Below are 26,517 nucleotides of genomic sequence, written 5' to 3'. Positions count from 1 at the left end.
TAAATGTTTGTTTTTACCTTAAAACCATATGCTGATAATTAAAGTTATCAAAAAATATACATGTAAATAATATATGTGGATAAATATATAGACTGAAAACTGGATGCAGATACAATTAAAAGAACAATAGACATGTACAAAGTTAAATGGATAGGTAGAAAATGTTTTGGAAATAGCTAGATTTTTGAGAAAGAGAGAGAATAAATGCTAGACTATTGTAATTATTTATACTCACACCTGAAGGACATGTGGACACTTATTTTATCCAAATTAGCAATTATCATCTAGTCACCTTTAAGTCAGTGACATGCATCAAAATATTTGGCAATCTGAATTTTTAAAAGTTTTGAGAACACATGTTTTGTCCATTTAATTGTTTTTCAAGCAGTAAGGATGCATTTGTCACATAGACAACAGATCATACAACTGCTTGTAGGTGCTACATTTTCATAACATTAATCACGATTTGAACAAATTCCTTCTGGTGGTTACACATCATGTAGGAATGCCTTTTATTTGCAAACACATCCGTCAAACAAATCTCATGAGTGGTATTATTGCCATGCATCAAAACAATTTTTGAAAAGCCGATTGTTTTGAGTCTGCAATCTGATAAACTGCTAGAGGCCAACATATGACCTTAAAGTCTCTGAATCCTGGATATGTACTGATATTGTAATTAAATGTAACTAATAAGTTATAAATGCTTTAAATAGTAAATATTCACATTATCACATCTGCATGTGAATATGCAAGACCGACCTTGATATTGTCTACAGGATAGAAATGTCACATACATTAGTCTGATGTAAGAAACATCTGCATGTGAATATGCAAGACCAACCTTGATATTGTCTACAAGATAGAATGACACATACATCAGTCTGATGTAAGAAACATCTGCCTGACTGTGAAGATGTAAGACCAACTTTGATATTGCCTACAAGATAGAAATGACACATACATCAGTCTGATGTAAGAAACATCTGCCTGACTGTGAAGATGTAAGACCAACTTTGATATTGCCTACAAGATAGAAATGACACATACATCAGTCTGATGTAAGAAACATCTGCATGACTGTGAAGATGCAAGACCAACTTTGATATTGCCTACAAGATAGAAATGACACATACATCAGACTGATGTAAGAAACATCTGCCTGACTGTGAAGATGCAAGACCAACTTTGATATTGCCTACAAGATAGAAATGGTGTAAGAAACTGTTGCACTGAGCTAGTGATTTATGTATTTTACCAAGATCACTGACATTAAATGAACTTTATCTTTTTTTTACCCCTCTCTTGTTTGTTTTTTAACTTGCCCATGTGCAATTGCCTTGTAAACGTAAGATTGTCTGAACCAAATTTGAGCTTGTCCTAGGAGTTAGGCAAAGGGATTGATAAATGATTGTGCTGTTTTATGTACATTAATGAAACTTGATCAAATGATAATTTTGATCAGTTTTATGTACAGTCATGAAATTTGATAAATTAAATATGATAATTTTGATCACTGTTTATATACAGTCATGAAACTTGATCAAATGATAATTTTGATCAGTTTTATGTACAGTCATGAAACTGATCATATGATAATTTTGATCAATTTTATGTACAGTCATGAAACTTGATCATATGATAATTTTGATCAGTTTTATGTACAGTCATGAAACTTGATCATATGATAATTTTGATCAGTTTTATGTACAGTCATGAAACTTGATATGATAATTTTGATCACTGTTTATGTACAGCCATGAAACTTGATCATATGATAATTTTGATCAGTTTTATGTACAGTCATGAAACTTGATCATATGATAATTTTGATCTTGGAGCACACTATGTTCAATTATATTAAGTTGTTGCATTAACTGTTTCTTGAACACTCTTTTATTTGTACAGTCGTGAGACATGATGGATATATTCATCATGGATAATACAGCTTATCACAGCCAAAAGGTCACAATGACATACTTTTCATGTACTATTGATTTGCCGTGTATTTGGAACATGAATTGGTGGAGCAGGAAGGCTACTAGTTACATTTTATATTGCCCAGGGTGCACAAAATATTATGACCATCTTAGACCTTATTCACCTAATGGGGTGACGGTTTATGGGGCTCAAAATAACATTGTCAAAATGGTCATAACATTGTCAAAATGGTCATAACATTGTCAAAATGGTCATAACATTGTCAGAATGGTCATAACATTGTCAAAATGGTCATAACATTGTCAAAATGGTCATAACATTGTCAAAATGGTCATAACATTGTCAGAATGGTCATAACATTGTCAAAATGGTCATAACATTGTCAAAATGGTCATAACATTGTCAAAATGGTATAAGGTTCAGGATGGTCATAATAATGATGAAGGATTAAGGGGTTCAGGATGGTCATAACATTAGTGGAGGGTTATGCTCATAACTTTTGCTAAAGGTATAGGGTTGAATGTGTTTTAACATTAGTGGAGGGATATAGAATTGAAGATGGTCATAATATTAATGAAAGTTGTATGGGGCTCGATATGGTAATAGCACTGACAAAGGGTATACAGTGTTAAAGATTGTAATAACATTGGTAAAGGACTATAGTGCTCAAGATGGTCATAAATGTAATGAAAGATTTATGGGGTTTAAAATATTTATAACATTGGTAAAGGTTATTGGGTTCAGGATTGTTATGACATTGATGAAAGGTTATTGGGTTCAGGGTGGTCATAATTGTAATGAAAGATGTATGGGGTTTAAAATGTTTATAACATTGGTAAAGGTTATTGGGTTCAAGATTGTTATGACATTGATGAAAGGTTATTGGGTTCATGATGGTCATAATAATGGTGAAGGATATTTGGGGCTAGGGATGGTCATAATAATGGTCAGGGGTTACAGGGCTCAGGATGGTCATAACATTAGTGGAGAGTTACGGTCATAACTTTGGCCAAAGGTATAGGGGTTGAAGATGTTTATAAGATTAGTAAAGATGTATGAGGGTCAAGATGGTCATAATTTTGATGAAGGATATATGGGGCTCAAGATGGTTATAATATTGGCAAAGACTGCATTTCAAGATAGTCATAACATTGGCAGAGGGTGTACAGTGCTCAAGATTGCCATAACATTGGCAAATGGTGTACAGTGTTCAAGATTGTCATAACATTGTCAAAGGGTGTACAGTGTTCAAGATAGTTATAACATTGACAAAGAGTGTACAGTGTTCAAGATTGTCATAACATTGGCAAAGGGTGTACAGTGTTCAAGATTGTCATAACATTGGCAAAGGGTGTAGTATTCAAGATTGTCATAACATTGGCAAAAGGATGTACAGTGTTCAAAATTGTCATAACATTGGCAAAAGGTGTACAGTGTTTAAGATTGTCATAACATTGGCAAAAGGTGTACAGTGTTTAAGATTGTCATAACATTGGCAAAGGATGTACAGTGTTCAAAATTGTCATAACATTGGCAAAGGATGTACAGTGTTCAAGATTGTCATAACATTGGCAAAGGGTGTACAGTGTTCAAAATTGTCATAACATTGGCAAAGGGTGTACAGTGTTCAAAATTGTTATAACATTGGCAAAGGGTGTACAGTGTTCAAGATTGTCATAACATTGGCAAAGGGTGTACAGTGTTCAAAATTGTCATAACATTGGCAAAGGATTATATTGTTCAGAATTGTCTCAGCTGTGATGAATGATGTATTGGGTTCAAGATGGTTATAACATTAATAAAGGGTTATAGGGTTCAAGATGATCATAACATTAATGAAGGGTTATAGGGTTCAGGATGGTCATAACATTAATGAAGGGTTATAGGGTTCAAGATGGTCATAACATTAATGAAGGGTTATAGGGTTCAAGATGGTCATAACATTAATGAAGGGTTATAGGCTTCAAGATGGTCATAACATTAATGAAGGGTTATAGGGTTCAAGATGGTCATAACATTAATGAAGGGTTACAGGGTTCAAGATGATCATAACATTAATGAAGGGTTATAGGGTTCAAAATGGTCATAACATCGATGAAAGTTATATTGAGTTCAGGATGGTCATAATGTTGGTAAAGGGTGGATGGAATTCAAGATGGTCATAATATTGGTAAAGGGTTGATGGGATTCAAGATGGTCATAATATTGGTAAAGGGTGGATGGGATTCAAGATGGTCATAATGTTGGTAAAGGGTGGATGGGATTCAAGATGGTCATAACATTGGTAAAGGGTGGATGGGATTCAAGATGGTCATAATATTGGTAAAGGGTGGATGGGATTCAAGATGGTCATAATATTGGTAAAGAGTGGATGGGATTCAAGATGTTCATAATGTTGGTAAAGGGTGGATGGGATTCAAGATGGTTATTATATTGGTAAAGGGTGGATGGAATTCAAGATGGTCATAACGTTGGTAAAGGGTGGATGGGATTCAAGATGGTCATAATATTGGTAAAGGGTGGATGGGATTCAAGATGGTCATAATATTGGTAAAGAGTGGATGGGATTCAAGATGGTCATAATGTTGGTAAAGGGTGGATGGGATTCAAGATGGTCATTATATTGGTAAAGGGTGGATGGAATTCAAGATGGTCATAACGTTGGTAAAGGGTGGATGGGATTCAAGATGGTCATAATATTGGTAAAGGGTGGATGGGATTCAAGATGGTTGTAATGTTGGTAAAGGGTGGATGGGATTCAAGATGGTCATAATGTTGGTAAAGGGTGGATGGGATTCAAGATGGTCATAATGTTGGTAAAGGGTGGATGGGATTCAAGATGGTCATAACATTGGTGAAGGATGTGTGTGGTTCAAGGTGGTTATAACATTGGAAAAGAATTATGGGGTTCAGTATGGTCATAATGTTGACGATGGGTGTATGAGATTCACTGTGTCATTACATTGGAGACAAATTATGGGATTCAAGATGTTCGTAAGGATTGTGTGGATAAAGATTGTCATAAGTATTATAGGGATATTGTTGTTGTTGCTGTGGAGTTTAACACCATTTTTCAGCACATGATAGGCTATGCATGGCGGCCAGTATTAAGAAACCGGGAAGAACCACCAACCCACGAGAAGCTACTGGCAAGCTTTATCACATAACCACATTGGCCGAATCCTAGACTTGAACCCGTGCAGACAGAGGTGAGATGGCAGTGATCCATAACAGAGAGCGCTTTAGACCACTCGTATTGTGGGGATAAAGATGATCATAAGTATTATGGGATTTAAGATGGTCATAAGTATTATGGAGATAAAGATGTTCATAAGTATTATGGAGATAAAGATGATCATAAGTATTATGGGATTTAAGATGGTCATAAATATTATGGGGATAAAGATGATCATAAGTATTATGGGATTTAAGATGGTCATAAGTATTATGGGATTCAAGATGGTCATAAGTATTATGAGATTCAAGATGGTCATAAGTATTATGGGATTTAAGATGTTCATAAGTATTATGGGATTTCAGATGTTCATAAGTGTTATGGGGATAAATAAGGTCAGAAGTATTATGGGATTTAAGATGGTCATAAATATTATGGGGATAAAGATGGTCATAAGTATTATGGGATTTAAGATGTTCATAAGTATTATGGGGATAAAGATGGTCATAAGTATTATGGGATTTAAGATGTTCATAAGTATTATGGGGATAAAGATGGTCATAAGTATTATGGGGATAAAGATGGTCATATGTATCATGGGGATAAAGATGGTCATAAGTATTATGGGGACAAAAATGGTTGTAAGTATTATGGGGATAAAGATGGTCATATATATTATGGGGATAAAGATGGTCATAAGTATTATGGGATTTAAGATGTTCATAAGTATTATGGGGATAAAGATGGTCATAAGTATTATGGGATTTAAGATGTTCATAAGTATTATGGGGATAAAGATGGTCGTATGTATTATGGGGATAAAGATGGTCATAAGTATTATGGGGATAAAGATGGTCATAAGTATTATGGGGTATAAAAATGGTCGTAAGTATTATGGGGATAAAGATGGTCATAAGTATTATGGGGACAAAAATGTTCATAAGTATTATGGGGATAAAGATGTTCATAAGTATTATGGGATTCAAGATGTTCATAAGTATTATGGGGATAAAGATGGTCATAAGTATTATGGGGACAAAAATGGTCGTAAGTATTATGGGGATAAAGATGGTCATATGTATTATGGGGATAAAGATGGTCATATGTATTATGGGGATAAAGATGGTCATAAGTATTATGGGGACAAAAATGTTCATAAGTATTATGGGGATAAAGATGGTCATAAGATTGGTTCTGTGGGCTTCAAGATGGTCATAACATTGGCAAAGGTTGTATGGGGTTCATAATTTTCGTAACCTTGGTAAATAGTCTCTGGGGTTCCAGATGGTCATAACATTAGCTATTTATTATGGGATTCAAGATGTTCATAACATTAGCAAAAGGTGTATGAAGTTCAAGATAGTGATAACATTGATGAAGGATGCCTGGGGCTAAAGACAATTATAACAATCTGTACACCCTGGTAAGTTAACATGTAATAAATGCATTACCAAAATAAACTTTACATTTACTGATTTCTTGAAAGAATAGGGCATGTAATTATCTTAGCTGCCATTGTTGCCTATGCAGATGATTGTTACAAATGATACTTTTTTTTTCTTAGGTGCAACAGAAATGCGGCTTAATAAAATGACAAATCAACATTGTTAAATTCCAGTCCCTCTGGTATTGGGGGGGGGGGGGATAATGTCCTCTGATAATAAACCACAATATAGCTCATTTATATACATAATAAAATTATTTAGTATCTTTGGATTATAAATTAGATAATTGTTTTTAAACTATTGAAGTGGATGTTGTCTGCCATTTTCTTTTACCAAGTTGTGCATTGTCAGTCATCTTTGACTTGAATCCTACTTGTATTTGACATTATCTAGTTATTACCCTGCATGAGTTCTTGCACCTAACTATGGTGAATTTGTACAGAAATAATAGGGTGTAAATCTTGATAATTGACCAGTTTTGTTGCTATCATTTTGTTTATGAGGTAGTTGCTGTTGTTGTTGTTGTTGTTCTAGGGTTTAACGCCATTTTTCAGCACAAGATATGCTATACGTGGCGGCCAGTATAACTGGTGGAGGAAGAACCCTGGAAAACCCAGAGAAGAACCACCGACCCACGAGAAGCTACTGGCAAGCTTTCCCACGTACCCACGCTAGCTGAGTTATGAGGTAGTAAATAGCATTCTGCATAATTGTTGTTCATTGGGTCATGTGATCTGGTGATATGCATGAAGTAAATTAAAATAGCTTTCATGGTTTGTGAGGTCTGTGACCACTTGATGTCACTAAGGTGTAATGAAACTATAACTGCATTTTTTTACTGTCCTAAAGCAAATCAAGTTTTCAATGAAGTATTGAAATTAAATATATAAATCAGTGAATTTGAAGCTGTCCAAACAAATAAACCTAAATTGTTCACCTCTTATTTGCATCAGTCAATATGAGGGTTTACTGGTTCATAAAGCAGTATTCACAGCACTAAAGATCTATAACACTATATATTTAAGTTCAACATTTTTTTGTCAAGTAAATGAAGTGTTTGATTTTTCTTTTACAGGTACTAGATCTACATAACAATGAGTTGAAATCGATACCAGATGAGATTTGTTTTCTAGAGTCACTCCAGGTAAACCTTTGTACCCTTCATAAATCCATGTTTTCTAGAGTCGCTTCAGGTAAATGTTATCTTTTTTACCTCCTTCTTTTCTAGAGTTGCTCCAGGTAAACCTCATCTCTTGCATTCTTTGTAAATCCATGTTTTACAATTTTCCTTTTCTGAACATTGACACAAAATTCAAACAAATATTTATTTATGAAATCATTGTACAATGATAGGTAACCCTCCATTTAAACAAAAAAAGAATGTTAATATTACAAGGCTGGCCACCTTGGTCTTATAATGGCAGATTTATGGGATTAATCTAAGCTGCTGATCATAAAGATAAATATCAACATTTTTAAAGACTTGATTCATTATTTATTTATTGCCTATTTAAATACAGCAAAATCTGGTTTGCTCAATCACAGTAGATCACTCAGATTTGCCTTTTAAGAAGCAAAAGAATATTTATAAATGTAGTGTCTTGGTGACTTACCTTTCATATCTCTCAAACTGATTTGTTAGGCCTCTTGGGTACTGGAGCTATCAAAATTTTGCAATGTGTTTGTTTGTCTCACCACAATCAATGTCTAGATATGAAAGGTAGTTTTAAATGCTATTTAAAACTAGAAGTTTTAAATAAATAGGCAAAAGAAATCAAATGTAGTACCTTAGGAGAACTACTAATGCCTTGGAAATCCAGCCCTCCCAGATAATACATTTAGCTGAAGGGAGCTAAAAGATGGGATCTTCCCTTGGCATAAGGATTGGCAGAAAAACCGGTGTAAGGCATGCTCTCTATGGATGTAACTGGGGGAAGGCTGGGAGGTGTATGTGTATTGGAATTGGATAAGTTTTCTCAGAGAAACACATTTTACTCTGAAAAATTGGTTTCTTCTATAAATACGTTACCCAATCATAATACCTTAGGAGAATAGGTAAGAGATGGAGGTAGGTACAACCCCTTATCCCAGAGATACCATCTCCAGTTTCCTAAGATATGTGACTGGAGGGAACTCATCAGTCACGGAGTGGTTTCACATAAGGAAGAGACTTCCCCTCACAAATCCAGTGGAATCATGAAACTGAAGCTGTTGATCAACCTGGAAGTATGACCTGTTCAGCTATGGATATAGATCCATCAGATCAAATAGGGAGATGACAGATCCCACAGATAAAAGCAAGTGAATGTAGATTCTGATCTCCATGCTACTACCTGAATAATGTTGGCTAGAGAACAGTTCCAGATGAATGCTAGGCTGGTGGCAGCTGCTGTGAGCCGAGTTGCATAATAAGTTTCTTTGAGCTGGAGTTATTTCTTGACATAAAGAGCTTAATCCAGGATGAGATGATCTTTTCTTCTTTTTTGGAAGGTAAAAAAAGGGTTTGATTTCCCTCAATACAGTGACTCAATTGCTTTTGAGCTGATGCGTCCAGACAAGACTGAGGTTTCATTATGAAATTCTGGTTATATGTAGATGGAAGCCTGTTGTTTATGAAGAAAGACGATGCCATCATGAGGAAGCATGACCAGTTTTGTCAAAACTGCATGAAATTCAAGTCCATTGATAGGGCATGTTTTTCGCTAATTCTACCTGTCATCACTAATCACGGAGGAACCAGGTCTTGTATATAATGTGAGATAGTGATACCTGTAAAAGTATTTCAAAAGGTGTCTTGTTCAGCCAGGTTAGCACCCAAAATAAGTTTCACTTTGTCCACATTTTTTGCTGTGTTGGAGAGAAGCTCAGATAAGTCTTTCCGTTCCATGATGGCAAAATCAATCAGTGATTTTAATGCAATTTTGGTGCTAAATTTCTCTCTTTGAAGAAATTAGCTATTTACGGTATTGATGCATGGAGAGGTAGGACGTTCGTTGGTGAACCACTGATTTCATATGCTTTGAGAGTGAGGGCATTCATGATTTTGCGATTCTATCCTTGACTGGTTGTGAGAATTGTTTATTTCTGAGGGCCTGTTTAATATGATCAGACAAGCTTCCAGTAGGTATGGGTAAGGATGAAACAACTGATGTCATGGTTGATTGAGAATATGAGAGAAAAGTTGACTTTTCTGAGGACTTTCTGTTGTGAGGAGGATGAGGTGACATGCACATTCTCTTGCTTTCTGTATCACTTTGAATTAGAGGTATTTGATGGTAGGTGTGTATGTTCAGGCTGTTCCAGTCTATCAATGGAGCATTGACTGCCCAGGCTTTTGCATCCATGACTGGAGAGATAAAGTTTGTGCGTTTGCTATTCCACCTTGTCACAAGCAGGTCTACCAACGGACAGTCCCATCAGGTACATATCTGAGTGAAAACTGACTGAATGAAAAACCATTCTGTCTGTATTAGTTGATTATTCCATCTAGGATGTTTAGGCATCCCGGGATATGCTGAAGTTGTATGTGGATTTGTTGTTGACAACATTACTTTAGAAAGTCCTACATCAGGATGCTAAGTCATTGGACTTGGTTCCTCCTTGTTGTTTGAGATAATTCACCACTGTAAAGTTCTCCGACATGATTGATGATTCCCTTTTCATTTAAATATTCACAATGGCCAAAGAGTGCCATTTGTCCTTGGGACCAAGTAAAGTCTGGAATAAAACAATGGATAATTTGTGTATCAGACGATTTCCGCTGTCCTTTTCTGGATCAGATCACTTATCTCTTGCTGCAAAGAGGTGGCTTTGAATGGGTCTGTTGGGATGTTTTTAACTGTTGGGATGATGGACAGAAGAGGGTGTGTGTTGAAAGTGATGCACTTTGCCTCGTAAATATTTTGTCGAGTCCACAGATCTTCATGGCAAGTCTTTTCCCATTCTGCAGCAAAGAATTGGAGCCTTCCTCCTACTGGGGTGTGTTGGAAAGGGCAGAGTGGAGATGACATCCATTTGTGAGAGTGTGAGGCTGTCAGCAGGAGCAAAAGTTAGGACCCTCTCTTTTTTCCGTGTTGGTTTGCAAAAACTGGTTTTCTCTAGATGGAACTTTAATAGGACAGTTTTACAGAGGTGTTTGGCCCTTGTGTCCTTTTGTTGATTTCCCATGATAACTATGTATTGATGCTATGGTTGCAGGGGAGGGAAGTTAGACTCTTTGCTTGTTTGTTGGTGAACTTATTCAATATGGCCATGAAATAGAAAGTTAGAAAATAAAGTCTGCTCTCATAGATTGGCCTTTTTATGGTCCTGCAGGTAAGTAGAGGTAGAAACCACCAAGTCCCATTGTGCCAATTTTAGATTTGTAGCTTCAGTTACACCGTTGAGTGGCCACGTTCTCCCTGTTGGAAGATAGCCTTAGAGATGAAGTTGAACATGGAACCCATGGCTACGACATTGCACACTTAATGCTGAGTGTCATCAAAGGCCATACATATGAAGCATGTCATCCCCAAAGTGGCAATATCACAGTTGACTGCTGGGGTTTCCAGATGATATGCTGGTATATGGGGAAAGGTAGAACTGCTGAGGAAAGTTTGATGGGAGTCACTTTTGTAAGAAGAAAAGTCAGTTGATGTTTGGATCTTGTAACTGGTAATGAATGCAGTTCTGAATGTCTGTAACTCTCCCAGATTGTGGAAGCAATTTGATGTTGGGTTCTTCCTTTTTCATCATAAGATCAACGGATGCTGGAGCACAGGTCCAGGTAGTTGATGGAGTTGGCAGAGGAGGGTAGAACTCCAGGGATAAAAGACAGCAAACTTCCTCACTGGAGGCACGGAAGGGTTATTCTTCCCATGACATTGTATAGTCTAGAACTGATGACATCACCTGAAAATAAGCATCATCATTTTCGATGGCATGAGGTAAGGCTAAAACCTCCCATGATGCCAGGAACTTGTAAGGTGCCTTGAATTAAAAACCATGACTTCCAAGCGGTCACTGATTAAGGATTCTCTTCTTATGGCAGAGTGTCAAGAGATTTGTGAAGCAACATCTGTTGAAACATGAGGAACTGAGCTTGAAATCGTAACATGGGTCTTGAAGCAGTATATGGGTTAGATTGGTCCCCAAATATGTCTACAATGGTCAGATTTGACACACTGGAGGCCAGGCTGTTTCCTGGTGACTGAGCCCATATTAGTTGCTGTTTTGGCCCCTCATGATCCTTAGTATGTGGCCTAGGCAGGTCAAAATAGAAATAGGCCATTTATGTGGGGAGGATGTTGTTAGAATTGACAGGTCGATATGGGTTACGGGATGTTTGATCCATATGACTGTTATGTGAATTTGTTGCATGCAAGGGAACTTTTGGCTTGTTGTTTAGCTCATTTCTTCACTGTTCTACAATAGAAATCGAGTAAAACACTGAGGAGGCAAGGCTTCTAGGGGTTGCCAATAATGACGAGTCCAGTTGTAGTGACTTGGGTGCCAGTACAGTCTCAGATTGTGTCAATTTCTAGCCCTTCATAGCTGTAGAGTCAGGGGTTTACTTATCTCCTTGTCCGCCCGAGACTCTTGCACTGAGAAAAGGTTAGCATGCAGACTTATGACATCTTTGTCCTTTGCTGTACGTGGTTTTAATCTGTAAGACAAATGAGCAGAAGATGTAAACCGTGTAGTCTGGCACCTGTCATTTGAATACAATGTCAGTGCAGAACTATATAGTAAACGTTGGCCTGGAAATTGATAACAGATAGTCTAATAAGTAATGAAGCACAGAGGTACATATACTGACTTGTAGGAAGAATAAAATATAATTCAGTTCGTCTGAACCTGTACTATTTGGATACTGAGTGGGCGCAGAAATATACTAAATGATGATTACCTGGAAAACAGTGATAGCAGATGATCTTAATTCCAGTACTACCCGTAGGGAAGGTCACGGACAGCACGTGTAGGGAAAATCATTGAAGCATGGCATCTAGATGCTAAGCAGGCCTTGGTAAAGAAATTGGTGATAGCAGCAGATGAGCTCATCGAGAAATGCAGTGTCCAGGTATAATATAATTATAATTCTACCTGAAGGAAGACTCAAGGATGGCCTGTACAAGTAAAATCATTGAAGCTTGGCACCTGGATGCTAAGGATGCCTTGGTAAAGAAAACTCACCTGTATATACCAGTAATATCAAAATTACATAAAGAATTTCTTAGAAGCATAAAGCCTTGCAAGCATATAAAATTATTGTATCCCAAACCTACCCTGTGAAGTTGCATAGCTACCTGCACAAGTGGCAAAGTGCTTCTAATATGTAAAGATGACAAAAGGTTAGCAAATTTAAAAGGCATAACTTTGTTTTCCTAAGGAAGAGGGAAATGTTGGAAATAGAGATTGAGTATACTTTTCTCAGATTTGGAATGACTCCATCCAGCATATAGTGGTATGCTTCTAAAGTTGAAACTGGCTTTGTGAAGTCTCTTGTTGTGAGAGAATGTGATGCTTCACATGAGCAGAAGTAGTAACTTCGAGGTTAATGGGTTTTGCTACTATTCCTTATACCAAGAGGAGATCACTTCCCATCTGCCACCAAGATTGGCAGAAAATGTTTAGCTCCCTTTAGCTAAAAGTATTACCTGGAAAGGTTGGATGTTTGAGGTAGTAGTAGTTCTCCTAAAGTATTAATGATTGGATAACATATTAAAGAAGAAAAGGTTATTCACTATCATACCAATTATATCTGTGTGTGAGAAAACGATATTCACTATCATACCTGTTATAAGACAGTGTGAGGAAAACAGTCTTGTCTGTCTGATAGTACTCTTTCTTGAGTTCAGTTTTCAGACAGAATAATAAATTTCTTATGCCAAAATTTTCTTTGTGATATTATAAAACAGAAAACCATACCTTGCTGGTGTTTTTGGTTTCTTGTTTTAGTAAAACAGTTAGATGGATTGTAAGAGGATTATGATTTAGTGTATGTTCCCCACAATCTGTAGCTTGGTAATTGACCATTAACAGTGTGTTTGACAGGTGACTTCATTTTGTTGGCAGAAGGGGTGGAGTGCCTAATAAGTTTCACTGGAATTAGAAAATTCTTAATGTTAGACCATCCAAATGCAAAGAAAATTTTCAGATATTCTTGTAAATTAATACTTTTAATTTTATTCCTTTTAGGTTTTAAATCTGGAAAACAACAAGCTTGCTCAATTACCGGAAACTGTTGGTCAACTTCATTCGCTCCAGACATTTAATGTGAAGGGTAAGAAATGCAGAAGAGGAGATAATCCTTAAATAGCCACATGCTTAGGCTTGGATACACTTTTACAAAATAATAATATCTCAGAGGTTCACTACAGTTGTTACACATTCAGTATGCTATCCAGATTTTAAAATTAATTCTTTACAGGAAATAAATTCAAAGATATTTACCTTAATTTGAGCCAATTTTGCAGACTGTTTTCTATGTCAGTATCAAATCTTTGATGACGTATGTTGACCCACTACTACAAGTATGTATACCATGGCACCTGAGTCTAGAATGTTGATTTACCGAACATATAGAATAAGATTAATATGACTTTTGATCAATTTTTTTTCTTAACACTTATGCATATAATTTCTCTATCAGCTGTCTCAAACTTTACCTTGATTTCCCCCAGGTTTTGTCCATGTTTGGGGCTATTTGGTCACAAATTATGACACTTTCTGTTGGTGATGATAGTGTTGATTATTATTATTATCATTATTAGCCAACAGCTAGTCTATTTTAATGCTTATTTTGGATATAGCTTCATTGCATTATTACCAGGTACCACCCATTCTCTTGGATTAATGTTCATGGTCAGAAAGTATGATGCTTGGCGTCATTGATGTCCAATATGTAATGTATAACAGCTTGTACTTCCTTAATTGCAATGGTGTTCTTGGCCATCGGCCCTGCATTTGATTGGAGTGATGGGGTCATGCTCTTGATTTGTGCCCTTGTGATGGGTCCTGGCATTACACCCTTTGATATATTAATAGTTTGTCAATTGTGTATCTCATGTGTTTCTTAAAACATTGCTATTATTATTCACTAAAATTATTTTGAATTTTTTACATTTTACTTCATTTTTCTGAAGCTGTCTTAAAACATTTGCGTATAAAGTCAACATCACCTTCGCAGGCACAGAGCTACTCACTGCTACCAGAAGTAGATATCATGTGAACTTGTTTATTTTGTGGTTTGTGCAAGAAATCAAAATTTTTACAAAACTTAAATTCATGGATTGGGAAATGGATACTTTTTTCCATATAAGGAGTATTGTTAATTAGGTTTATAAATTTAATTATTTTGTAACTACTGCAGAATCTATGAAAATTAGTTCTCATGAAAATAGTAAGTTGATGTTAGTGAGCTGTCTTTTTTTCACAAATCAGTGATTATTTTACATTTGAGCAATTAACTGCATTTTTTATATAAATTTGTGTTTATATTCATCACAGAGTTACAGTTACATGGATTGTTGTCCCCAGAATAAGTCACAGAGATCTACCTTTTCTTGCTGTATAGATGATTTTTATGGATCATTTGGTGTTGTAATTGATAAAATGTAGCCTTTTGTGGAGTTCTTTTGAAGCATTTCAGCATTGTTTTGTGAGTTTCTTTTGTCTTGCCCTTGAATGCTGAGACATTGGTATCACATATGTGGCTTTATCTTCGTCAATAAAAAAGGGGCAGCTTTATGTTTTATAAAGCCATATAAATTCTGTGTCAGTTCTATTCTAAGGATATGTTAATAAAATGTTGCTATACATATAAAGTTTGTACCGTGATATAGTACCACTATGGTGGCTGAAGTGGTCAGAGCATCTGCCTCGGGTGCGGGGGTTCCAGGTGCAAACCCAAGCTGAATCATACCAGAGACTTCTAAAAATGGTATTAGCAGTCGCCATGCTTGGCACTCAGCATTAAGAGGTTAGTGTGTTAGGACTGTTCGGCCCGGTGTCAGGATAATGTGACTGGGTGGGACATCGTGCTACATGTCTGCGGCATCATGCCCCAGTGCTAGACCTCATTATAAACTGCCACACTACGGACATCGTAGCGATATGACTGAATTTTTTTTAAAGTTACATTTAAAATTCAAATCACGCACACATGCACATTGTACTGAGAAGTGCTAGAGCTTTTGTATTGTTTGCATAAAAGAAAAATAGGACATAACACCATTCACAGACAAGGCACTGCAGTCTGCTGAACTAGTGTCCCTTCCCCTCAATAATCAGGTTATGTTTATGTCTGCAATTTGCTCACATTTCCTATATATTAAGGTTTATTTGTTATTTTGTTTTAGTCTTTTTTTAATTTAATGTTTTTAGGCAACAAATTGAAGAATTTGCCAGAATCTTTGTTTGGGCTGAAATGCTTGCGCATGTTAGACATTTCCAACAATAGAATTACTATCCTTCCAAAACAATTATGCAAAGTTCGAACACTTGAGATGATTTCATTGGATGCTTCCAATATGGAATATCCAGACAAAGGTAAGTAGCATTAACTTCTTTATCCTGCTTTCCATTTGTCTGCTAATTTATCTCCCTAACTATTGTTCTCCACTCATCTTATTTTGTTATTTTTATATCCTTACAAATAACATGGGGTTATATGCTGAAGTCAACTTCCATCAATCTGTCCATCACACTTTTAATAGTTCGATCTCTCCTGAATCAGTTTAAGCTTTTAAGATCCATTCCAAATCATCACTGACATGACAAACCTTGTTCAGTTTTGTTAATCCATTCCAAATCATCACTGACATGACAAACCTTGTTCAGTTTTGTTAATCCAATCCAAACCACATATTGACAAATCTAGTTCAGTTTAACGTTGTTAATCCATTCCAAACCACTCACTGATAGATCTGGTTCAGATTAGGTTTTGTTAATCCTGTTAAGACCATTCATCTACTGTCAGATCTTGTTCATTCTAGCCTTTTCACCACTAATTGAAAGCTAAGTCACTGTAACATATATATTTCATGGTCCAGCAATTCAGGTTAACCTTTGCATTGAATTCATTTTCTCATGCAATATGTTTATGGAATTGCATAACATGGCACATAATTGCATTAATTTCAGTTGTTCTAAGTTTGGGTTTGCATAATTTTAGGACATTTTCTTTAACACTATGGCTCATAGAATCATATGTATTGGTGTTTGGATGTCATGTAGAGTACTACACACTTCATTAAAACTTAGGTTCATGTTATTTATCTTTCACCGTCCACTGGGTTTGAATAACCCCTGCATTTTGCTTATTTTCTCATTTTTATGAATGATATAACTTGATATTTAATTGTGTGATAAGGAGTAATTCAACTGGCAATGAAAACTTGAGCACCTTGCACTTTGACCTACATTTTACAGTCCAGCTTTTACATTTAGTTCATTTTCTCAGGCAGTGGAGTCATATAATTTCATAATGTAACATGAGGAGTACTTCAGCTATCTATCACTATGACCTATATTTCACAGTTCATTGGTTTCTGCTTATCTTTGCTTTTATTTCAGTTTCTCTAGGTTAGTATTTGAGTTTGGTCATTTTCTCATATACCATTTCTTGTTGAGTCACACAAATTGCTATTTAGATGTGTTGATACTATTTCTTGTTGAGCCATACAAATTGCTATTTAGATGTGTTGATACGATTTAATGTTGAGTCACACAAATTGCTGTATAGATGTGTTGATACTATTTCTTGTTGAGTCATACAAATTAGTATTTAGATGTGTTGTCACTATTTCTTGTTAAGTCACATAAATTAGTATTTAGATGTGTTGATACTATTTCTTGTTGAGTCACACAAATTAGTATTTATATGTGTTGTGACTATTTCTTGTTGAGTCACATAAATTAGTATTTAGATGTGTTGATACGATTTCTTGTTAAGTCACACAAATTAGTATTTAGATGTGTTGTCACTGTTTCTTGTTGAGTCACACAAATTGCTATTTAGATGTGTTGTTGCTATTTCTTGTTGAGTCACATAAATTACTATTTAGATGTGTTGATACGATTTCTTGTTAAGTGACACAAATTAGTATTTAGATGTGTTGATACTATTTCTTGTTGAGTCACACAAATTAGTATTTAGATGTGTTGATACTATTTCTTGTTGAGTCACACAAATTAGTATTTAGATGTGTTGTCACTATTTCTTGTTAAGTCACATAAATTAGTATTTAGATGTGTTGATACTATTTCTTGTTGAGTCACACAAATTAGTATTTAGATGTGTTGTCACTATTTCTTGTTGAGTCACATAAATTAGTATTTAGATGTGTTGATACTATTTCTTGTTGAGTCAGACAAATTAGTATTTAGTGTTAATTCAGAGAAACCCCAAAAGTCAAAGCACAATTTTTATCCCATGAAGAGAAAAGAATTTGCAGTAATCATGCTTTGCAATTGACAGTTTTCATGTTAGTAACATGAAACTGTAGCCATACGATTATGCAGTACTCCCTATCCATATTGACTATACTCTTTCATTGTGTCAGAAAATATAAATTTGATATTCAAAATCATTCCCGTAGAATTTAATATTAATTATATGATGCTGTTAATTTTTCACCTGACCAGAAAGGAAAAATCCAGTTTGTTAAAAAAAATTAGATCTTGCAAAAAACATTTGGAAATGCACATTTATACAGGATTTTAACAAATGTCTATGTGTCAAAGTTCAAAAGGTTTTGATTGTTGTATGCTTAACCATTCTAATGCTGCTACCACTACTACTTCTGCTACTACTACTACTACTACTACAAACTATTACTACTACAGTCCATTTGTCACACATTGATTAGTCAGTTACACCTTGATTAGGTTTTACATTTAGGTCAGTTTTCAGGGATTATAGTTAGATATCCTTGTTATATAAACACAATTTTAGTACTCCACTTAGATTTGACATTTTTAATTACGTCTGTAATTATGATTACTAATTACTGCTTCTGTTTGCTTCTCAGAAATTTGCTCAGTGGGAACAGAGGAAATCATGAAGTTCTTAAGCTCAGGTACACATTTTGTTCATTCTTAGACGTAATAATAAACCGTTGTTTCTTTCCCCATTTAACTCAAACTTTGACTCAGAATAATAATAATATAATTGGATTTTTTATCTGATTCATTCCTGTTTGCATGAAATCTTATAGAATTTTTAGTATTTTATACTGGATTCCTGACAGAACTTTAAAACTCTTAAGAAAAACATAATCATTAGGACCTGTTTAATCAGTCTCTTGTTCTAAATGCCATACAGTTGACCCTTACTATAACCCTGTTTCTGTAAGCTATAAAAGTGTACCATGTTATAAGTGAAGTTGCCTTTTTATGAAGTAACTTTATTATCAAAATTATATAATTGATAACCATACCCGAGTTATTTGAAATGTTACTATAGCAGTAACCTTAGTGTCAAAACTGAAGTCATCCCAAGAATGGGGCCAACTGTTGCATGCATGTTATATGAGGAATGGTGTTATACTGAGGTAGCTTAAGTATAAATATATGGTAATTCTAAGAAAGGGGGCCATGAAAATACCCTTGTTATATGAGGAATGGCACTATACTGAGGTAATCATGTATACAGTCTACAGTTGTCATAAGGATGGGAACATAACAATACCCATTTTGTTAAGGATGGTGTTATACTTGGGTAACTTTAGTATCAAGACTTCAGTCATTCTAAAAATGTGATTTATGACCATAACTGTGCTATGTATGCACTATACTCAGGTAGCTTTAGTATAAAACCTACAGTTATCCCATGAGTAGGATCCAAGACTTTCATGTTACATGGGGGAATGGTATTATACTGAGGAAATCTAAATATCAAACCTAGTGATCCTAAGAATTGGGTCTGTGAATATAACCTATGCTGCAATGTAAGGTAAGTATCAAAACCACAGCAATTCTAAGAATGGGATACATGACAACATCCATGTTATATTAGAGATGGTGGTATACTGAGGTAATGTTATATCAGAACTAGATTCATTCTAAGAATGCAATCCATTACAATCCCCATGTTATATAAAGGATAGCATTGTACTGATGTATCTTCTATATCAAAACTACAGTAATCCTAAGAATGGGACCCTTGACAATCGCCATGTTTTATTAGTATCAAACTAGTCATTTTAAGAATTGGATCAGTGATATATCCCATGTCATATTAAAGATGGCACTCAGTTGATATATATTTTATATGAAACTGCAGTAATTCTAAGATTAGGCTACAGGACAATTCCCATTTTTTTAATGAGGGATGGCTTATGCTGAGTTACAGTGGATACCAATGTCCCCATTTTACTTCTCACAGTACACTTCACAATGCTACTTGCCCTTTTAGTAAAAATAAGATAAACACAACCTGTTGCAGGCTTGACAATAAATGGATAAAAATCATGCAAAAATTCATTTATATTCAAAATTCCTTTATTTTCATAGTGAAGAAAGCAAGTTTCAAACATGGCGTCTGAGATAAATCTTTCATAAGAGAAAAATTTTGCAACTTTAGCAATTGCAGTTGCATGTAGGTAGTCATCTTTCAGTAATCTATATGTCCTTTTGATGTGGATAATTATTTCTTTTCAGTAAGCTGTGTCATTACATTTGTATGAACTAGACATGTGAGAGTTGGAGAATGTCAGTATTATTTAGTTTTCCATCATACCAGACATAGCCATACAGAGTTAGATGTACACCCTGATAGTTATGATCTCTACAGTTATCCAGGAACTTTCACACTTAGTATTCTATTTTTGTCAAATTTCCATTTCTACACAGATCTGAAAGATTGTTGATTACCAAAATAATTGAAAGTTTTCTATGTCATGTCCCGAGCCCAATTTAAGTTTGACCATTCATCTGATGTCTTAAAAGTATGTTTTTTTAAAATAAATTACAGTGGTATGCATTGTGTGAAAGTGAAAGTTGGAAGAAAATAGAAAAGTAATTACTTATTAAATTTGACATTTCTATGGTTATTTTTTCATGGGTGTGACTTGTAATGATGTATATAGCTCATTGAAAGGGAAGCTGGCTTTGCATCAAAATAATGCCAAAATCACATAAAAAGTGTCTGTGTAAATGCAAATGTTTTTTTAGAAATTGAGTGTTAGATGTGAAACTGCAATTTTGCTTGAAATTTGTCCTGATCGATAGTGTTATACTGGGGCAAATTTAGTATCAAAACTGTACTCGTCCTAAGAATGGGAAGCATGACCATACTTACATGATGGACAGCACTATACTGAGGCATGTTATAATAAGGGACCACTTTATAACAGGATTTGTTCACTGCACTATCTCTGTACTTTTCTATTTTCATTTTATTTAGAGTGTGGCATGGAATACTTTCCACCTTCTAATTTTCTTCACAATATCCTGGATCCCCCCAGATCCTTACCAACCAGTCCAAGCCAGAAAGCCATCAAGAAGGCTTCTGAGGAAGAGGGCAATCTCATGGTGAGAAACAGATACTGTAAATTTAGAAAGAAAAATAAAATATGTTGAAATTATTGCATCCTACCAATGGGTTATGTATGTATCATGCCACAAACTTAAAATGCAAATTTAAAAAATGCAATTATTTGTTGGTTTCCATTTTTTATGTTTATTTCTCTCTATCTCTAAATTTACATTACATTACATTATTTAGGTTAAACTTTATTTTACTTTGATTATAAACACAGAAAACTTTATTTATAAAGAAACAGATATAATAGAATATCAAATATTATGACATTTACTGTAGTGTCCCTTCTAGTGTTTTATGCAACATTTTATCTCATTTCTATTGACGATGCGATATAATGATGATTTTTTGGGTCACTTGGGCTGCTTATGTTCAGAGTTTATATGTACAAGTATATTTCAGTAAAATCAATTATTGAGTGTAAAATCATTTCTGTTAAACTCCTGTTTGCTGAAGTGAAACAGCAGGCACCTTTTTGATGATGAGGATGTTGGAGGTACATCGATTACAGTTTTGATTTAAAAACGTTCTTTTGCATATGTTAGCATTACCCATGATAGAATCTCATCCTTCTTGTCACAGCTCATTATGAAGCTAAGAAAATTCAGTTTAGAACATTCTCACTTGTCCATTTTACCTAGGGGTATATTTTACAGTCATTGAAACTTTATGTTAAGTTGTTGTTCAAAGATTCTTTTGGTTTTTATTTGCATGCATTCCTAAACTCCCTTGATGGATTTTTTTCAACCTTAAAATGAATCATTAGGAATTGAGGCCACTTTATTGCTTGCTGACCCTAAGGGTTTGAGTTACATCATCTAATTTGCTGATATTTTCTAAACCCCATAATGGATTTCCTTCCTATTTGGAATAAATCATTATGGAACTAAGACAATTCATTCAGTGATATGCAAGCATTCCTCACTGACCTGTATTATGTATATTTGATTTAATTCCATTGTTTGTCTGATGTTTTCATTTTTTAAATTTTTTATTCCATTACATGCTATTGTAATGCAATATTGTTTATTGGACTTTTTTAAATATTAATTGGCAAACTCCTAAAAATAGAAACACTGTATCTAGTTTCTGACCTTGATTCAGAACCAGTGACAGTTTTAGTAAATAACTTTTTCTTAATTTTTAAAAAAAATTCTTCTCAGAGTAAGAATTATTAAGTTAAGTCAAGGCCATACCTGGATTATGTGATATTTATCATGTAACAAACTTCCATTTCTAGAAGGTTGACCCCCATCCGAGAATCTGTTTTGCATCTTAATTATACTTATTACTGATGTATTGAGAAAGAATTGTCATTCATGCCTACACACTTGAGATGTCAGGTTGTTTTTGTTGTGTCCATTTTGGGCTAAAAAAAAATTTTCTTCTTCATATTATTTTGAATTCAAGTGATTCTTTTCCCTGGAAATACTATTGCTCTAAATTAATTCTTGGACAAGGACATTTATCGAAATTTATACGGAATTCAAAAACTGGAATAATATTTTCTTTGATTCAACAAGACTGCTGACACTGCAGCACTTCGTTGACTATTAATGATGTCATTGTCTTCCATTTTGAATTTCGTCAAGATTCTAACTCAGTTTCATGTAGGACTTTTTATTACTAGGACTTCTATTTTTTAATTCTTGGATTATTTTTGGATTTGATTCATAAAACTGCCAGTTCTTTTTTCTCATTTTTCACTTGATATTCTAGATAACTAAATTATTTGTTAAACTATACAAAGCTTGTTGTTTTCACACTTTTCTGTTACTTTTTGTAAGTGCCAAGACACGTAACACCTGTTACAGAAATGTGCATTCATGATTTGGTTGAACTTTCTCCATTGCTTATATTCCGATAACAACCCCAGCATGGATTTTCTTAAGACCACAGTCAAAGAAAATCTGCATAAAGGTTTTGGTAACTGTTTTTTAATTTTCTTATATTTACTAAACCCTGATGGATTTTGCTCATACATTGGATGAAATACTATGAAGTTAAAACAATTAATTCTTTGACATGCTTGCTCAACCTTTTTGACCTTGGATTCAGAGTCACACATCACAGCTCCAATGCTTTGCCAGAGGGCTCAACATTTAGACCCTGATTTTGTCATTGATCAAATCCACAATTTTTGTGTATCTTGTGATCACAACCAACATTGAATTTCAATGCCCGATGAAAAATAATCCTCTCATTTGCATAGCTATGTATCCGGTGACAGACATTAAAGTTAATTTTTGCAAATCCGCAAAAATTGATACCAATGAAAAAGGAAAAAATATTTATATATACCACAGATATAAAAGTCATGGCTTTTAAAGTGTTGGTATAAAGCAATTTAATATACCAGTACTATTGGTATATAAAATTGTGATCCACCCATGGTGCAGTAATACACATATATAAACATTCCCGCAACTGTCTGCAGTTGACTCTAGATAAATGATGAATTTCCACACATTAATCATTAGTGACATATGAAAATAACAATAAAAAGTATTAATAATCCATGTTTTCCAAATGAATTTAATAAAGTACACATTTATTTCAAAATCCTTTCTGCTATCTGCTCTCCGTCCCATCACATGCATAATGGACAACTATGCAGAAATCTGGAGTGAGAGATAAATAGAATTTGGGCTGGATTAAAACCTTGAAATAAAAATTACACCAAGTAACCTACAAGAATATGGTTAGTTGTAATGATATGTATGCACTTTCCTTGGGATTTATCAATGATACAAAGTTGCAAACCATGTCAACATTATATGGTAAATTTCTCTGTTATGTGGTACATATTCTGTGACGTATTTAATATTTTGTTATTGTTGTTGTTTCTTAAACATATTATAATGTTCTAAAAATCAGTTATTATTAATTAAATATGAATATGTCCAAACACCTCTCTCTCTCTTTCTCTCGACCATCGTAGCAAGATACAGGCTAAAATCTATGAAAGGATGAGTGTAGAGGATTTTCGTTTTTATCATACCAAGATGTCTCTGGACTTGTGAGTGATGATAAAAGTTAGGTCAAACCAACCAAAGGATGAGAGAGAGAGTTTTAAAGTCAAAACAACCAGACAGAGAGAGAGAGAGTTTTAAACTCAAACTGATGAGAGAGAGAGAGTTTTATGGTCAGTGGTACAATTACTGAAGCAGAATAATGACTTAGATCAACTGTAAATATATTAAAATATTTTAATTACTTTTTCTTAGTTCATCAGTTGGCATAGTTTCCATTCCATGTTAATTTCCATGTGCCGGTACATGATGGCTAAGTGTTCATGTGATTGGCATAGCTAACCAAGTGTTTGTAGTGCTCTACTTTCATCATTTAACCATATTTCATGTTAAAATCATAACTGTATAATGTATTGATTTAATCAATGTCATGAAAAATAGAAACTAAAAATGAAAACAATCAACTTGTCAATATAAAAAGGTGATTATGTATGGCCACAAAAGGCAAAGAATTACACTTTGTGGTGGACACTTAGGTGATGTGAGGAATTCATTCACTCGGTCAATACACAGCTGCCTGAAGTAAATCTAACTTTCATTCAAAGGGTATTTGTATGTGACATAAATAAAACATATGTATAGTATGTATGCTGTTTCAATGATATACCACTCATTGTATAAAGTTTTCATAGAAAAACTCAGCAAGCCTTCTTTCCTTTTAATGAAAAAATTATACATCTCATGGAATATCATTGATACAGCATACAGACTATACATCTATCTCTCTCTCTCTCTCTCTCTCTCTATATATATATATATATATATATATATATATATATATATATATATATATATATATATATATATCATTCTGGCCTTCCATCCTGGTGGAACATATATTATTAGTTGCCCTGCCTGCAGCAAAATACTACTTGGGTTGATGGTACCATTAGTTCCATGCCACTTCGTATGTTGTACGTGGATATGGAACTTTTGTCAGATGAGGGCAACCCAACAATGAGTGCGGGGACAACCTTCATCTGCTCTAAGTTCTGATCCTACCATGGAGGAAACTACTCTGGTGGCCTAGTGGTTAGAGTGTCTGCCCCGGATGTGGGAGGTCGTGGGTTTGAACCCCAGCCGAGTCATACCAAAGACTTCTAAAAATGGTACTTACAGCTGCCTCGCTAGGCGCTCAGCATTAAGATGTTAGTGTTAGGACTGGTTGGCCTGGTGTCTGGATAATGTGACTGGGTGGGACATCATGCTACATGTCTGCAGTATGATGCCCCAGTGCTAGACATCACTTTAAACTGCCACACTGCAGACATTGTAGTGATATGACTGGAAAATTTTTAAAACTATGTTAAACATCTAAATCACACACACACACACTACCATGGAGGGGACGGAATCAGATTTTATGGCAGCAATGGAAGAAATTTATTGGATCTTAACAATTTATGAATGGCCACAGTGAGAAGTAACTATAAAGTTAAGGCATCGGTAAACATTCAGGACAAGATATAACATCGCTTCTTTCACTTCCACTCGCAGTCAACAAAAATCAGTGAGATTTCCCATTGTCTCTCTAATAATATCTAGGACATGGATGATTCTAAAGATTTTTCTTCAGAAAGCCATTTACCACTATCATGCTCTGCATGCTGGTGCTGAGTACTTTGTTGATGTTGCAAGCATCAATAAGAACATTGCGGTAGTGCCAGTGTCTACTCTGCAGTACTTCAAAGTTATTTGATGTGACTTCAGAACCACAGTGGCAATATCATCAATGCTGGACTTAGCACCATTAGCAAATTTTCACCTGATAGATAAACAGGTATATAGCAGTTGTTCACCATTTATAGTTGCCAGACTGTGTGGATAACTTGTAATTGGGCTAAGGACATTCCCTTTTAATTTTGGGGTAAAAAACCCAAAGCCAGTGTGACTACAGAATAAAAATGGTTTCTGCATAAAACTTGAGTTCTCCACTATATACAGTTACCAAACACCAAATATCAGTTCTTCACCAACTACAATACCAAATTATGTTGATAGTTTGTACATTCGGTAAGGGTTGTTCCAGTAAAACAAATACCTGGGACCCAGGGAAGGCACTTTTAATATGGAGTACTCACCCATAGATGCAGTAAGAATTATCTTATCATTTTAATATAAGCCTCATGAAATCAAAGTGTCCTGACAAAAATATATATTTTTTTTATTTTAAACTGTCTTACCTGGGTACACAGTATGTTTGATAAATGGAATAGCCCTAAGAATAAACCTGTCATTTGGGGGATGAAAAGGTCAGAGGTCAGGATCACTAAACTGAAGGAAGAAAAAATTGTTTCAGCACAATAATATTAGGTCTTCATCACAGATCTGGACCAAATCAATTTTATGGATGCATAAAGAAGAAGCTAATTGATTTGTAGGTTAAAAGGCAGTGTCATT

General features: G+C 34.8%; 1 protein-coding gene across 1 annotated transcript in view; it reads left to right on the top strand.

Moving 5' to 3' along the window:
- LOC149779218 (E3 ubiquitin-protein ligase LRSAM1-like) overlaps positions 1–26,517 on the top strand; it is an 86,051-nt gene that overhangs the window by 15,059 nt on the left and 44,475 nt on the right. Inside the window, exons 5-9 of the mRNA XM_089939786.1 lie at positions 7,637–7,705; positions 13,738–13,822; positions 15,925–16,089; positions 18,573–18,620; positions 20,948–21,075. Coding sequence (XP_089795912.1) covers positions 7,637–7,705; positions 13,738–13,822; positions 15,925–16,089; positions 18,573–18,620; positions 20,948–21,075 — 495 coding nt within the window. The remainder of the gene's footprint in view (positions 1–7,636; positions 7,706–13,737; positions 13,823–15,924; positions 16,090–18,572; positions 18,621–20,947; positions 21,076–26,517) is intronic.

The sequence above is a fragment of the Sinohyriopsis cumingii genome, chromosome 17 (assembly GCF_028554795.1).
Source record: "Sinohyriopsis cumingii isolate HCF-2022 chromosome 17, ASM2855479v2, whole genome shotgun sequence".
In the NCBI taxonomy this organism is placed as follows: domain Eukaryota; kingdom Metazoa; phylum Mollusca; class Bivalvia; order Unionida; family Unionidae; genus Sinohyriopsis; species Sinohyriopsis cumingii.
This window is presented reverse-complemented; position numbering and strand designations above follow the sequence as displayed.